The sequence below is a fragment of the Squalius cephalus genome, assembly GCF_949319135.1.
Source record: "Squalius cephalus genome assembly, chromosome: 12".
Taxonomy (NCBI): Eukaryota; Metazoa; Chordata; class Actinopteri; order Cypriniformes; family Leuciscidae; genus Squalius; species Squalius cephalus.
The window spans coordinates 7,757,740-7,773,878 of NC_137133.1; the positions used below are offsets into that span (position 1 = coordinate 7,757,740).

The following is a 16,139-nucleotide window of genomic DNA, read 5'->3' on the forward strand; positions in this document are numbered from 1 at the left end:
CTCAGCTGATTGACGGTCGTCAGATGGCATGGCTGTGATTGGTCGCACGCGACCTCAGACCCGCCTAGTAACTGCCCCTGATTGGTGGAACGCGTGTTCTGCCCCCACCCATCTAGTCTATCACATTAGTCCCTCATACATGCCCACAGACCGATAAAACGTGACTGTTTGGAGCACTGGCTACCGGACTATGGTACATCTGCATTGTAAATGGCACGTTTGTGGCTTTTCATTTCTTTTGCTTTTTTTTTTTTTTGCCAAGCAAACCATATCTATTTTAAGAAAACTATCTGAATACTATACATGATGACAGCTATATTTTTGTTGAATTTTGTCTAAATGATGCATGGTAAAGCTGATTTATTTTAGTTGAATCTGATACGTTAGGTAACAAAACCTCACAACAAGTGGGTTGGATAATACAACAATTTCTGACATACAACCTAATAATATCCGCGAGCGAGCGGAGGGGTTTAAACATTGACGTTCACTGAGTCAAATCTGCTGACGTCACTTGCGTCAGAATTCACTCCGTACAGAATAAAACAATGACGTTGATTTTTTAGGAATGGATGTAGTACTGTACGTTGTCCCTGGTAAAATGTAAAGTTTTGTTCACATAATATTAATATACACGGTTTTGTGTTTTCGTGACATTACTAACAATTAATAGTCAAGTCAATTCTCCATTACATGGAAACATTCAAACCAGTTTAGAAAAATAAATCGACACCAAAACCATGTCATCACTTTATACCCAACTCAGTTACTGGGTAATCTTGCCACTTCAAATGTCACACTTCTCACTCAACAAATGTTCTCTGTGCTCATCTACAGACGTTTATGACTATGATGACAGCTTAATGATTACACCATTAATACAAAATATTAATAAAAAAAACACAGAATTGTTTTCATAAGATGTACCTTTTATTAAAAAACGTTAAAAAAGCTACAATGCTCATATAAAATGTTTATACTCTATACTAGTTTAAGATCATACAATAAAAAAATCCTCTTAGAATTTAAGTGAGACACAATGTAGAAGAACACAATTATCAAAATGTAATAACCTATAATTTGCACAAACATAGTTTATGCAAAACTTTACTTTAGGCAAAAACAAATAATATATATGTAACAACGGGAAAATGTTGGGTAAAATAAAACCATCTCTTGTTGACTGATTCTGAAGTATAAAAAAAAGAATACTGTACTAAATGCATTTTAAACACTTCATACATAGAAAGTGTTATGACACTCAATGCATAGAACTAGACAAATGTCTTCTCATTATGAGGGGTCTAGAGGACTAATAGACAGATATACTTATGCCATTCACCCATATTAAAACAGTTAACTTGCTTAAAATCAATACTTAAACCAATGATTGGTGCAAATCAACTTACAAAGCACTAATTCTGTGACCGATTTACTATGAGCAAAAGGCTTTGGTCAATCAGTCCCCTAGAGTTAAAAAGCCACCCTGAGTTTGACCACAGCCAATACTCACCGTTTGCAGTAAATAAATTAAATAAATTAAGTCACAATATAGAATGGGTTGGCCCCATTATACTTCATTTGTTGATTAGACAAAATATAAGAACGTTGATGTCTAACAACAAACAAAACCTACGGCTGAGCTGATTGACAGCCAACTGCAATCAAACCTTGAGAGGAAAAAAAATACTTTGTGCAAACAAGCACATAAATGTAAAACATGCATCAATGTATGTATATTTGGTGCTTTTTTTGCATACTGTTGTATTGAATGAAGTTCCTTCAGTTTATGGATTTTGATAAACAGAAAAGTTGAGTTGTTGCACATAAGAATCTAATCTCTTCGTTTAAAATCAATCTGCAGAACATGTACATAATGTACAGCAACATATTACAAGAAGAATCTATTGTAAAAAATATATATTTATGTACACATTTTAGACAATCTTTTGTCTTCTTATGAAAATATCCCAAGCTTTACAACGTTTGTATACATCTTGTTCTGCTCTCTGTAGTGTCATGAGTATAACAAATAAATTAAATTTAAAAATAAAATAAAAAAAAAACACACACACACCATGTCTGGACAGACAAATACAGAAAAAAATTATTAAAACATACAAAGGGTATGCAAATAATATGACTATGGTCAGCTCATAAAATCAAGGCTATCCTTCACAAGACATCAACTCTTTTCCCTGAAAGGACTCCAGACTTTACTTGCATTCCATAAGGAACAGAAAAGCCATTAACATTAAGACAAGCGTGTAAGTCTCTGAATAAGGTCTAACCTAAGAACCCACAATGATTTCCATGATGTGATCCAGTTCATTGAGATCAGAACGACAGTTCGGTGTTGACATTATGGAAGGAGAACCGTGTGAAGGTCCCAAGCTGTCAAGGAGGTCATAAGGGCCCATCTTGGGTGCACTCTGCATGCCGGTCAGCATGGTGTCCAGATCATAGTAGGAGGTGTCCACGTCGGAGAAAAGCTCCTCAAGAGCAGAGTCTGGACCCGGTGAACCGTTTTTTATTTCAAATGTCCCAAAAACTTGTCCAATGGTCTTTGGACCCTCAGTGGAAACCTCATCCTCGGTGTCGATCTCCTCATCTTCTCCTGAACCAAGTCTAGAGTCTTCAAGTACCTCTTCATCCCTCTCTATGCCACTGAGCTCATTCTTCTCCCAGCACTGGCCCATACGCCCTGCCAGGTAGACATTAGATACAGTATCTCTAACTGAAACGGAGCACAGTGTTTCATCAGCTACCACCTCCTCTTCACGGCAACCTTCGTAGCTGATGACAGAAAAGACCTTAGGTTCTGCATCCTGCTCCCGTGACCGGCAAAGGACCTCAGTGGCCACCAAACGCTCAGAGGGGCTCTGGCCTGCACTGCAGAATGCTTCAGTGACCATATGCCAGCTGCCATCATGGGTCATCTCTTCCTGAATCTGCCTGACCGTGTTGGCAATGAGAACCGAGCGGCAGAGGTTGGGCTCCACCAGCATGTGGCATAACTGCAGCTTAATGAGGGACATGTCCAGCAGCGACTGCCGCTGCAAGCTGTACGAGGATGCCACCCTGGCACCTAGCAGGCCTTCTTCGGATATCTCTTCACCATCGGAAAATTTACGCTTGGTGCCCTTGGAGAACATGTTTAGCCTACAGACAAAAGACAAAAAAACAAAACAAAAAAAAACAGGATATTGATGGTTAGTTCACATTTATCCACTCCTGTTTAGGGAATCAAGTCAGTCCTGACAATATCAGAACCATAATATAAAACCAATAGTGGAGTTGTCAAAAAGTACCGACTTCGGTACCAAGTCAGTCGGTCCTGAAATTTTAAAAATGTGACACTATGAGCGCTGTTGAGCGGAATCGTAAACACCTCTGATTGCCCATTGTACTCACACGCTCATCAGATATGTCTGTGATTGGCTACAATGATCAGCGCTTCAAAAACAAGTTGCAAATATACATCAATGACGCTTTTCACCGAGCGCTTACACATTACAGACGGAAGCGTTTGAAAGCAGGCGGCCCGGTTTCAAACGCTCCTGCTTTTTAAAACACTTTCAAACACTTACCTGTGCTCTCAAGCGCTCCCGTGCCTTGATCATTGTAGCCAATCACAGACATATCTGATGAGCGCGTGAACACAATGGCCAATCAGAGGCATTTACGATTCTGCTCAACAGCACTCAAAGCGTCACAATTTTTAAATTTCAGTACAGACTTGGTACCGAAGTCGAGACTTTTTGACAACTCTAACCAATAGAAATGTCAATGACAAAGGATAAATTCAAGAAGCATCATTCTATGAAAATGCAGTTAAGTGAATTCAGCCTAACAAAAACATACGAACAACAAATCCAAAGTGAAAATATTCTCTTAGAACACCTAAAAAGTATAAAAATGTGCGGTGAGTATATTTAAATAAATCATATAATAATATATATAAAATGGATAATTAACTAATGTATGATTAATTACTTGCATATTAGAATAATAAATTAAATACCGGATCTTGGTGAGTAGAGCCTAATAAACTATGGATCAACTAAATGCTTTAGTCTAATTGAAAATTAATTAAAATGCAACAAACTCCTACATTTAGAATATTTTTGAGGCCACAGATCACATCTTACATTCATGGTCAATCCACAGCCACCTTAAGTATGAAAAATTCATTTTGTAATGTAGACATTTGCCCATGAGGAGGATCTTTTTTCTTTTTCTTTTAAAGTAGAAAGTAATCTACTATATTTAGTTAACAAAATGTTGGAATTATGCTTCAAGCCTTTGAATATGAATAAAAATGGAGGTGAAAGTAGATACCCCAAACAGAAAGTCTAATGTGGAGAGCCACAGTACTGAGACGAGGAGTCCCTGTCTCCGTGGCCAGCCAACCAGGGTTACAGGAGCCTAAAAGTAACAAACATGCATCCAGTATAGGAAAAACACATGACACCAACCAGCATGACAAAGCACATTATCTGTCATCACACCAGCTCTTGACCGACTGAGTGTTTGTGAGCATGTGTGTATGTATGTAGGGAAGAGAAGGGAGGGGGCACAGGGACCTCTGATCAGCTACTTTTGTCAAATACTGGTGGGTAGGTGAGAGGTGGGGAAGACATAAGACGAAAGCTAAACAATGGTAATGAGTTACATTTTACACATCAAACTCTATGCAAAACAAGCAAACCAACAAATTCATTGAGTGCAAGCACACACAAAAATCCACCACATAAATTGCAAAGTCATTTCATGTTAAGAGGGATGACTTAACATAATGGAGATGATTTGCTTGACAGTTACCAAGATCACACACAAGAACTTTAAACCCATAACCACATTGTTAACCAGATATATTAATGGCATGGTGGTTTGCCTACCTGAAGCATGGGTGACATCCCAGCACTGTTGAAAAAAAGACCAGAGTGCAAGCTGACACACATCCACTGCAACTAAAACTACAACCAACATTTCGTATACCAGCACTGTATTCTGTTTATGAAATAGAGAGTGCTGCAGGAATGAGTCCTAAAACCCAGAAACGAGTTAGCATTTTTTTAACCTCTGATTCCATCATCCCAAAGTCAATAGGTTTATGGATAAATACCTAAAAAATAAAGTCTGATAAAAAAAAACTCAAGATATCTTCATTCATGTTTTATTGTATGACATTAAAATACATCAGTAATACCCCACTCCTTATTTGTATGCTTGTATATGTCTTGAAAAGGGCAGTTGCTAACAAGTGGGTCTACAGAGGCTATCAAGGATATTAAACATCATCACATCAAACAGGAAAACCCATCTACCGCTTTTACAGCCTCATTGTATTTATACTCAACTATTCTATCTCAAACTTTACAAATTGTAGAATAATAGATTTGTCGGAAACCCAGTGATGGTGACGTTGAAGTCAAATAACCATGGTATAGTTCGTTTATAGTAACTTTAGCTTTTTACTTCTGTCAATTGCGTTTAGGCATCACAATTCATAAAAGTTGTTTTCATTTGTGATGATTATGGATGAACAAAACGGGTGAGAAGAATCATTCAATTTTGTTCATTACAAAGATAATTTTTTTGCAATTATCAAAATGTCAATGTAAAAATACTATGTTTTTTTGTCAATGGTATAGGGTGATGCTAACTTCTGGGCTGGCCTACAAAAATATGTTATCCCTGCTGCACTCTATATCTAGAAAGGTTTTCAGGAGATCTTCATTTGCCCTTAGGTATAAGAGTTAAGGAATTCTACAGAACTGACATTCTTATTCTACAAGTTGTGACACAAAATTAATTAAAAGAAATATATATATATTTTTAAAAAAATCCTTCCAGTAGCTGGAGTCTAAGCTACATCAAACTTACAGCGAAGGAGGCAATGTGTAATTCATCCACAGTGAACGTATCATACAGGCTCCACCCAGACAGACTCACTTCCCCTCCCCCACCGCACTGACGTGGTCAAAAGTGCGCTACTGGGTAAGTAACAAAATAAATAAAAAGCCAGTGAAATAAACACCCAAACTCTTAATACGAAGATTCGATAAACAATAATCCACTAGATGTATATAAAAAGGAGGTTACTCACAGACTCCCTGACATGCGAGACGGGGAAACAAAGGTATAAACCTCTCTGCTGAGACGACAAAGATGGAAGCCATTTTGATTTTTCAAACGGGTCCGCTGGCTAGTCAACTTCGCCTCGTTTACGGCCAACCCAAACAGCATCTTCAACTTTTCCACACGTTTACCGTGTCGACAAAATGCACATGAGAGTGAAATATATACTTCGAAAACACACATGACATGTAAAGGCAAATAACAGGGGCGGCTAAACATGGACCGCACGGTCACTTCCGCAAACATGCCGCTTTTCGAAATCGACCGCGCATTTAACCATCGCGGATCGAGATCTTCTAAAGCGGCGCGACTACATAATATATATTTTATTTAAAAAGCACATCCCAGTAGGCTAAGACTTACCTCGTGTTTTTTTGGTGGCGAGCGTCATAAGCGTTTCGTAGGCCTGGTTTAATACTGAAGCTGCAGCTCCTTCGGCCTCACCAGCACAGATTGCAGTGAGCCTAGCATACGGCGAGCAGCAAGAGGCAGCCAGCTGCAGCAGTGAAAGGGCCGATGGGGGCGGACGCTTTTGCATCTTGATCGACAGCAGGCCATCGCAGGAACGGGGAGCCCCGAACAAAAGCGTCTGTGATTCTACCCATGGGCCCCAACTTCAACAATGCACATCTTGTTTTTGAGGAATCTTAAAAATCAAATGGACATGCACGAATTTTTGATTTCACAAAGTACACACTGAGTTATTTATTGGTCCCATTTCTCAGCCATTCCCACTGCAGCCCGACATTCAGAAAATCAATTAACTTATGAAAGATCCACTTTTTATTGAAAAGTAAATTGAAGACAGTGCCAGAAATTTATTTTTGTTATAATGTGGCTATATTTGCACAATATATATGGTTTTCAGGGTTATTTTTTAAGATGTGAAGATTCATTTTAGATATTAATTTTATGTAGGCTATAGGCTAATCTAATTCATATGCTTAAATTGAATCAATTAATTTAGCATTTAAATAGTTTCTGTATCCTGGAGAATATACAGATGTTTGAGAGGCCATTGGAAGAGATTCAAACTGTAAAACTGAAAAGAAAAGCAATATTCTGAGGAAAAACAAAACAGTCTATTTTTTTCCTTAGTCTGTTGGGAGGTATTTTTATGTTACCCTTGCCCTGCACTTGAAAACCAAATTTACTTGTTGGCCTATAGTATTTTTATAGATCTGTCAAAAGCTTTTGATACAGTTAATCTTTACATTTTGTTGGAAAAGCTGTATAATTATGGTTTTCATTATATTACTGATAAATGGTTGAAAAAAAAAAGGACCCTTACTATTTCTTATTTATATAAATGATTTGTCTAATGTTTCAAATATTCTTACTCCAAGAATGTTTGCTGATGACACAAACTTAGTTCTTTCTCACTCAAATTTTAATTAATTGATTAAGAATGTAAATGATGGTCTTATTGGTTATGCTAATTGGTTTAATTGAAATAAATTATTTTAAAGCATAAATAAAATCTAATTTTATTATTTTTAGTGGTAAAAATGATACCCTAAGGATTTATCAAGGTGCCTCAAGTGTTGACTACAAAATTCCTGGGAGTTTTTGTTGATGAGAGTTGGAGGGAACAAGCTGACTATGTGAGCAGAAAAATACATACATTTAATACATACAGGCATCTTGTCTTCTTACTCTTAACTATAGTTCAATTTATCCGTATCTCTCATATTGTATAGTTTAGGGCGGGCACTTTTTTACTTCCTACTCTTCAAAAAACTATTTATGATATTAATGTTTCTCAAATATGTGTTTTCATTTATAAAACATATTCAAGTGAAGGTAACATTCCAGAGCAATTTCAGATGTAGTTTAAAGTAAATTCACAGGTTCATTGTCAATTAATTCGTCAATCTTCAGATTTTCATCTACCTAGATTTCTCACTAGAGGTCAATAATCAATAAGAGTTAGGGGCATTAAATTGTGGAATGGTTTATCCCATCTAGCAAGAAAATGTTCTTCTTTAAAATGTTATAAAATATGTATAAATTATCATTGTATTGCTGCATTGTAACTGTATTTTCTTGTATATATTTTATATTTGTGCAAATAAACTAAAGCTAAAAAAAAAACTAAACCTATATGTCACTGAGCCACTGCCCTTTGTCAATTCGAATGATTTAAGTAAATAAAATAAAAGCAGACTCATTAGCCTATTAATAATGCTAAGTTTAAAATGTATCTTTGACCATATATTTGCATTCACTTTTACAGTTCTACTGTAAGAATGAAGTTAACTGTTTTTCAAGTGATAGTATAGAAATTCTGCACATAATTTTGACCGAATGCTAATGTAAAATAATACCCCAACTGTGAATTAAAAGTACAAAATGGCAAGTATTATTTTATTATAAGTATTTAGTTAATTTGGCAGGGGCACTGGAAAGTACTAAGCTGTCTGCCTTCCGTGGTCTGGCAGTAAAAACAATAACATGATTCATGGTTTTCCATATTCTGAAAAAGTGAGCTGTGACTCATTGCTAAGATACTGTGAGGTTTGTCTCTGGTACTCCCAAAATTGTTTCAATTTAAATCAAAAGATCAGTCTGTGCCAAATTTTTGCCAGTTTGTGGTGAATTTGTGTTCCTCCTCAGTGACTCTAAACAGTGAGGGATAGTTCACCTAAAAATGAAAATTACAAATCAATTTCTCACCCTCGTGTCTTTCCAAACCTGTAAGACTTTCATTCATCTTCGCAACACAAATGAAGTTATTTTTTATGAAATCTTAGCGATTTCTGTCCCTCCATTGGCAGCTACGTAACTACCACTTTGACGGTAGAAAAACAAATCCATATGAATCGGACGGTTTAGTCTAGATTTTCTGAAGAGACACGATCACTTTATAGGATGAACAGATTGAATTTAGTCTTTTATTCATATAAACATTGATCAGCGCACATAAAGAGAAGTTCAACCGAACCTGCTTGACTTGTGAGAACAAACCTCATGCGGAATCTCAAAAGTGCTGCATAACACTCGAGAATGAACCTCATTGGTTCTCGCACATCAAGCGAACATGCTTGAGCTTTCTGTTTGGAACGGAATGAGGGTGTGGAATTAATTAAATAATTTTCATTTTTTGGGTGGACTATCCCTTTAACTGCGTAACTCCATTTTGCTGACAATAGTTCAGTCCACTTAAATCAGGTGACTGGCTTATTAGAAAACATTTAATCTTGGAGAGAATTTGTCTCCAGATCAATGCTGATAAGACTTAATGATGGTGTTTAAGGATTTACATTCGTTTAATGGATCTGCTTATTTGACCATGATAAAAAAAAAATCTCCTTTACATAGGCCTACTCTAAAAGAAGAAGAAAGTTTATTGTCACATAACAGATTGAAACCGAATCTAGATTCATTATTTTCTATTCGGTGTCTCCATCTAGTGGGTTTGGAGGGTGAAACCCCACACACCAAAGGACACACACTCATGATGATTATAGTTTACGTTTACACAGTAGCCTCGAATCTTATTTTTCGACGTTTTTTCGTTCGTCCTTTTTTTTTGTCTCAAAGTAAGACTATTTCTAAATAATAAATTTCATACGCAATAAAATTGTGACAAACGTGCACTTTCAACAAACAAGCTGCAAAAAGACCAAAGGTCAGAATTCTTTGAACGTTTCCTGCCACCATACTATGAAGCACACGACGGATTGTCATCAGGTAAATATATATATATATATATATAGGCTATATATATATATTTTAAATTATGTATTTAAACTGTATTTGTGTTGTTTGTGTAGGCTATTTCACGATTATTATTTTTTATCACGGTAGCCTACGTGTTACACCAATTCTTTACTTTCACTTTCACTCTCTTTAGATTTCACGACAAAACTTTTCTTGAGCGGGTCTTTGATAAACACCCTCTGTTGAATCGACAACTTCAAGACAAATCTTTTGCAGTGTCTCGGAACGTGTTTTCAGCAAAATGGCAGAGGCTATACTCGGAGATCACGACCAGTACAGCTGCTCGATATGTTTGGATTTGCTGAACGATCCCGTGACAATTCCTTGTGGACACAGTTACTGTTCGAGCTGCATTAATGAATGCTGGAATACAAAGGATCTTAAAGGGACATATAAATGTCCACAATGCAGACATGCCTTCAATTCAAAGCCTCCACTCAACAAAAATACAATACTTGCTGAAATAATGGAGAAACTGAGGCTACAAACAAAGCTACATATGTCAGAGGCTGCTCAAAGTCTTGCTGGACCTGGAGATATTGCATGTGATTTCTGCGCTGGAGAAGTGTTCAAAGCTGTCAAGTCTTGTCTGGAGTGTCGAGCTTCTTACTGTGAAACACACGTAAATCCACACTATAATGTTCCAGCCCTGAGGAAACACAAGCTGGTGAAAGCTACCGTCATGCCAATATGCTCCAAACATGACAAGCTCCTTGAGGTTTACTGTAGAACAGACCAGGTTTGTGTCTGCATGCACTGCTTAATGGATGACCATAAAGGCCATGACACAGTGCCATCAACAAAAGAGCGTGATGAGAAACAGGTGAAGATGTCCATCATTTCTTTCTTTCTTTCTTTAATGACTTGTTAATTAACCCAATTATAAAATGCTATTCACAAATGTTTTCAGTGAGATTAAACAGACTGTGATGGATTTGTCCTTAGATGAAACTCACAGACACTCAGACAAAAGTCAAGCAGACAATCCAGGCAAAAGAGAAAGAGCTGCAGAAGATGAAAATGGACATCACATCCCATTCAGTGAGTTCTGGTGCAAATAACTTTAACATTTAAACTGAACGATTCTGCATTAATAAGCTGACACAAGGGTTAATTACTGGGGTGATGGATCTTGTAATCGTAAACAACATTAAAGAGATAATATTTTATTTCGCTTTGGTTCTCCTCAGGATTCTGCAAAGGAGGCTGTGAAAAACAGTACGAAAGCCTTTACTGAATTGGCTACATTTATTGAGAAAAGAAGTAATGAAGTGATTGAAAAGATAAAAGCTCAAGAAAAGGCTGATCTGGACCAAGGTGCAAAACTACAACAGAAACTTGAGGGGGAAATTACTGAGCTGAAGAAGAGGGAAGGAGTCCTAGAGACACTTCTACAGACAGATGACAACATCCACTTTCTTCAGGTACAACCACCATAAGCAATGTGATTATTTATTCAGAGCCAGCATTATAAGAAATAAAGGACTGTTCAAATATTTGACATTTATAAAAGTGTGACTATTGCCAGTTCTTTTAAAAGTTATATGAATTAATTTTTTTATATTTTACCCCCACAGAATTATGAGCCTGTGTCCTCTTCATCTGGATCTGATGAGCTTCCCAGTCTCTCATTTCAGCCGTGCTGCTCTTTTGAGGACATAGACAAACTTGTACGTGAACTTACTGGGAGACTGAAGACCACTTGTATGCAGGAAACAAATAAAACAATTAATGAAGGTAAATGTATTAATTAATAAATTAATTTCATGATTTCTGGCATCTAATTGTACTTATGAGTGATGAAATGTTTTCTGTAATTTTCAGTTTCAGATTTGTCAACAAAGAGTCCTCCATGTGACATTGAAGTTGGAGACACAGTCCGTGTGAAGCCGTCTGTTGTTATTCCAACACACAAATGGGGATCAGTTTCTTACACTAGCATTGGTGTTGTTAAAAGTGAGACCCTTGACTGATATTTATCTGATAATTTATATAAGGCATGAAAATTCATGCCATTTGCACAATAAGTGAAATAATGAAAATATGTGTTGCCGTCTCACTGAATGCCCATAGTACTACACAGTGAGAAAATAGGACATAGTGTATATTAATGATTTTTGTTGTTGTTGTTTTTACTTCTGCAGAAATTCAGGGCAAGTTTTTGACTGTAGATTTCCCAGAACAAAAAAACTGGACTGGTGTAGTTTCAGAAATGGAGCGTGTGACCAGTGCTGGTTCAGGTAATCTACTGTATTCATGACACAAAAGCATGCAGAAACATGTAGAACATCAAACTGTTAGAATATTACATATTGCATCTGAGCAGTTTGTAATATTTTGCTTGTTTCAGATTTGTTAACAAAGAATGCTTCAGTCGACATCAAGGTTGGAGACAGAGTCCGAGTAAAACCCTCCATTACTACCCCAAAACATAACTGGGGTAGAAACGTCACACATAAGAGTGTGGGTGTGGTAAAAGGCAAGAACTATACAATTTTCCTTACACAAATCATTAATTATCAAAAAATCCTCACTCGAGTACAAGTGTTACAATATGAACTTGTTCTGTTTAGACATTAAAGGTGATGACAGTCTGGTTGTTGACTTCCCTGGACATGCAAACTGGAAAGGAATTCTCTCTGAAATTGAGCGAGTAACTAATGATGATGAGATTGGTAAATAAATGTTTGAAAAGTAGCAGCTCCAGCAGAAATATGAAATAGAGATTCTACTTCTACAAAACAGTTGCTTATCTAAAGGATGAAGCACAAAGTGTTTAAAACAACCACATTTGCTCTATGAGAGAATAATCTATTATAGTCTTCCATCAAACACTCATCTCAGACCTCCTTGTAACATTTCAGGGCCTTCAAGTCTAGACTCCAATATTAAGATTGGAGACACAGTCCGCGTGAAGCCGTCTGTTGTTACTCCAACACACAAATGGGGAGCAGTCACTCACAAAAGCATTGGTCCTGTTAAAAGTAAGAGCACTGACTGACATTGCTTTCATCACTTATATTAGTCATGCAAATGTATGAAAATCATGAATGGGGAAATAAATTATTGTAGGCTCACTGAAAGAGTGAGAAAAAGCAGCATACCTTATATTAATGATTTGTTTTACGTTTGCAGAAATTCAGGGTGAGTCTTTGACTGTAGATTTCCCTGAGCAAAAAAACTGGACTGGCATAGTTTCAGAAATGGAGATTGTGGCCAGTGCTGATTCAGGTAATCTACTGAATTCAAAGACATTGTCATTCAAATAACTGCCGAGATTTTCTTCGCTGCAGTTTACATGTTGTGTTGTGCCTTGAAATATGCCTACTGTAACATTTTACTTGTTTCAAATTTGTTAAAAATAAACGCTCCAGTTGGCATCAAGGTTGGAGACAAGGTCAGAGTGAAAGCTTTTTTTACCACACCAAAACATAACTGGGGTGCTTATGTCACAGAGGTGGGCAATATACCGGTAGACACGATTAACGGGTAGAAATTTGTCAATGGGTAGAGATTTTGGATGATTGTCTCTATCACTGTTTCTCTCTCACGTGACAATGCTGTGCTGCACTGTCACGAAAGCTTATCGTTTACATGCATTTTTTAGCATTAAGCGTTTTTAAGCATTAAAAAGTGATTTAAACCCCTGAAACGCAATAAACAGCGAAAGGGAACTCATTTCGCTATTTGCATGCGCTGTCTGAGAGACGCGATCACATAAAGCCTGTGAGTACTGAACTGGGTTCTTTTTGCCGCACAAATGGGCTTCAACGGTTAAATACACATACTTACCTGTCAAAATGCTAGTCTTTGCAAGTATCCTCATAAACACAGTCATTTATGTCTTAATTGAATGTAAACAATTGGGAAAGGAAACGCATGTGTAACAGCATATTGGATCCGTGCATTCGATCTTAAAGTGACAGCAGCCTAATATACCAGCTGTGGTCTGTGTCATTAATGTTAATCAAACAACAAAAGAGAAAATCTCTCACTGCTCTTGACTGAATCACTTTTGTAACTCTTTGTAACATTGTGAAGAATATGCAGTGTTTTTTTTATGCATTTGATTAGGCCTACTTTATACAATTTATGTAGTATTTCTTATTTGTATTGCTTGGTGTTTTTCAGGTAGGTCTATTTCATTTGTGTTTTTGTCCTATTGTAGTTTGTTCTATTTCTTGTAATTATTTTCTTTGTTCTTATTTTATCACTGACTTAACTTGTCTTCTGTAAGCTTTGAGAAGTGCTTTTTTTTTTTTTTTTAGTTTTCTTGTGATATTGAAATTGGTGTCAAGAATGATGAGATTTCAATAGTATCAAAAATGTTGATATCATAACCTTATTCAAAGAAAAAATATCTTTATTGTTATAAACTGTATATTGTTATCGTGAAATAAAGTTACTCATATTGTGATATATGATCTTGGTCATGTCGCCAACCCCTTTGTCACATAAAAATGTTGGTGTGATATAAGGCAAGACCTGTTTTTTTCCCTCAAATAAATCATCTATTATTAAGCAATCCTCACTCAAGTGTATGCTTTACAATATGAACTTTTCTGTTTAGACATCAAATGTGATAACAGTCTGATTGTTGACTTCCCTGAACATGCAAATTGGAAAGAAATTTACTCTGAAATGGAGCTAGTAACCAAAGATGATGAGTTTGGTAATAATACACAGTATCATTACAGTGTGTCAGTGACATTTAAGTAGCAGCTATTAAGTCTCGTCTCAGACCTTCGTAACACTCCTTGTATTTTAGGATCTTCAAGTCTGGAGTCAAATATTAAGATTGGAGATAAAGTCCGCGTGAAGCCGTCTGTTGTTACTCCAACACACAAATGGGGAGCAGTCACGCACAAAAGCATTGGTGCTGTTAAAAGTAGGTGAAATGACTGTCTTGATTTAATCATTAACGCATACATATTCAAAACATTGTTATTTTTACTAAAATAAATGAAATGATAAAAGTTTTTTTGTAGACTCACTGTGTATCATATTTGAGGAGTTGATGATGATTTTGATCATTTCTTTTTAAATTCTGCAGAAATTCAGGGTGAATCTTTGACTGTAGATTTCCCTGAACATAAAAACTGGACTGGTTTAGTTTCAGAAATGGAGCTTGTGACTGGCTCTTGTACAGGTAATCTTCCAATGCAAATTTTTTGCATCTGATTGTACTTGTAAATGAAAATTCTTTCTGTAATATTTTACTTGTTTCAGATTTGTCAACAAAAAATGCTTCAGTCGACATCAAGGTTGGAGACCGAGTCAGAGTGAAACCTTCCGTAACTACACCAAAACATAATTGGGGCGAACATGTCACACACTCGAGTGTGGGTGTGGTAAAAGGCAAGATCTGTGTATTAATCTCATAGTCAGAACAAACTTAAGGAGATATAAACTACTTTCATATTTTTAACATATCCACAGTACATTTACATTTAGTATATATGAAGTTGCTCTTGGAAAAAAAAAAGTATTTTAAGTAGGTTTGTCCTCTGATCCGACTAGAGATCAAATTTGAGGATGTGATCGTGGAATTCCCGAAACACAAAGGCTGGAAAGGGATTCTCTCTGAGATGGAATTGATAAATGATTCAGGTCAGTTACCTTAAGATTTTTTTGTTGAACTAGTTTTTGTTTGCGACCAACCTGCAATCAAAATCTTAAGCCTTTCTGTAATAATTTTCCATAGATGCTGAAGTTTCAGGATCCTCCTAGATTATGATGATGTGACCGTGGACCTCCCTGCTCACCTTTTGCATTTGTGACTGAGTTTTGATCATAGAAACTTGTGTCTTTTTGTTTTGTAAGTTTGTAGTCTTGTATCTCTTCCAGACGATTCCTTTTAGTTCACATCTGTCTTACAGTCCTTCTGAACTCAGGAGAGTCATTTGATTAGACATGCATAAATATTGCGAAACCAGTTTTGAAACCAATCCTGTTCCCATTTTGTTCTGTTCTTCATTTTGACTCATGTGATTGCATATTTTAATATAGCCTAGTAGCTACATGGGTTCTATCACCCATTATCAACTGAAATTTATGTTCCAGCTCAGGGAATGTGCACACACACAGAATATTGTTCAATTTTACTTTAATAAGAATTTTAACAAATTATTAATAAATTAAAAACCTATATTTAATAATACAATTCCTGTCAAAATACCATACAAGGATACAAATAGTGCTGCTATATTGGTATTTTTGTCTTTTGAGTGAACTTAATAAACTGTGCCCCATATTCAACCTGTGGTCAAAAC

General features: G+C 36.4%; 2 protein-coding genes across 14 annotated transcripts; one reads left to right on the forward strand and one right to left on the reverse strand.

Annotated features, from left to right (window-relative positions):
• Positions 1 to 262: 262 nt before the first annotated feature.
• cdca4 (cell division cycle associated 4) lies at positions 263 to 6,775 on the reverse strand. 10 transcript variants are annotated; one of them, XM_079887924.1, is made up of 6 exons: positions 6,508 to 6,617; positions 6,113 to 6,258; positions 5,890 to 5,999; positions 4,902 to 4,926; positions 4,342 to 4,428; positions 263 to 3,162 (listed from the first exon to the last, which is right to left on the reverse strand). In XM_079887924.1, the coding sequence occupies exon 6, from the start codon at positions 3,153 to 3,155 to the stop codon at positions 2,292 to 2,294; it is 864 nt and encodes a 287-aa protein (XP_079744050.1). In that variant the 5' UTR covers positions 3,156 to 3,162; positions 4,342 to 4,428; positions 4,902 to 4,926; positions 5,890 to 5,999; positions 6,113 to 6,258; positions 6,508 to 6,617; the 3' UTR covers positions 263 to 2,291. The 10 variants fall into 10 exon arrangements, with proteins under 10 accessions (XP_079744050.1, XP_079744052.1, XP_079744053.1 ...); XM_079887926.1 differs by lacking the exon at positions 4,342 to 4,428 and having other exon boundaries at positions 6,508 to 6,624; XM_079887927.1 differs by lacking the exon at positions 4,902 to 4,926 and having other exon boundaries at positions 5,890 to 5,996; positions 6,508 to 6,610.
• LOC307168214 (uncharacterized protein) lies at positions 5,930 to 15,779 on the forward strand. Of its 4 annotated transcripts, none has more exons than XM_079887916.1 (17): positions 5,930 to 6,003; positions 10,001 to 10,690; positions 10,813 to 10,908; positions 11,058 to 11,291; positions 11,445 to 11,604; positions 11,692 to 11,823; positions 12,012 to 12,107; positions 12,218 to 12,346; positions 12,441 to 12,542; positions 12,732 to 12,851; positions 13,003 to 13,098; positions 14,438 to 14,539; positions 14,636 to 14,755; positions 14,921 to 15,016; positions 15,097 to 15,225; positions 15,388 to 15,477; positions 15,572 to 15,779. In XM_079887916.1, the coding sequence occupies exons 2-17, from the start codon at positions 10,109 to 10,111 to the stop codon at positions 15,595 to 15,597; spliced, it is 2,310 nt and encodes a 769-aa protein (XP_079744042.1). In that variant the 5' UTR covers positions 5,930 to 6,003; positions 10,001 to 10,108; the 3' UTR covers positions 15,598 to 15,779. The 4 variants fall into 4 exon arrangements, with proteins under 4 accessions (XP_079744042.1, XP_079744041.1, XP_079744043.1 ...); XM_079887915.1 differs by lacking the exon at positions 5,930 to 6,003 and adding an exon at positions 9,559 to 9,837; XM_079887917.1 differs by lacking the exons at positions 5,930 to 6,003; positions 14,438 to 14,539 and adding an exon at positions 9,559 to 9,837.
• Positions 15,780 to 16,139: the final 360 nt, after the last annotated feature.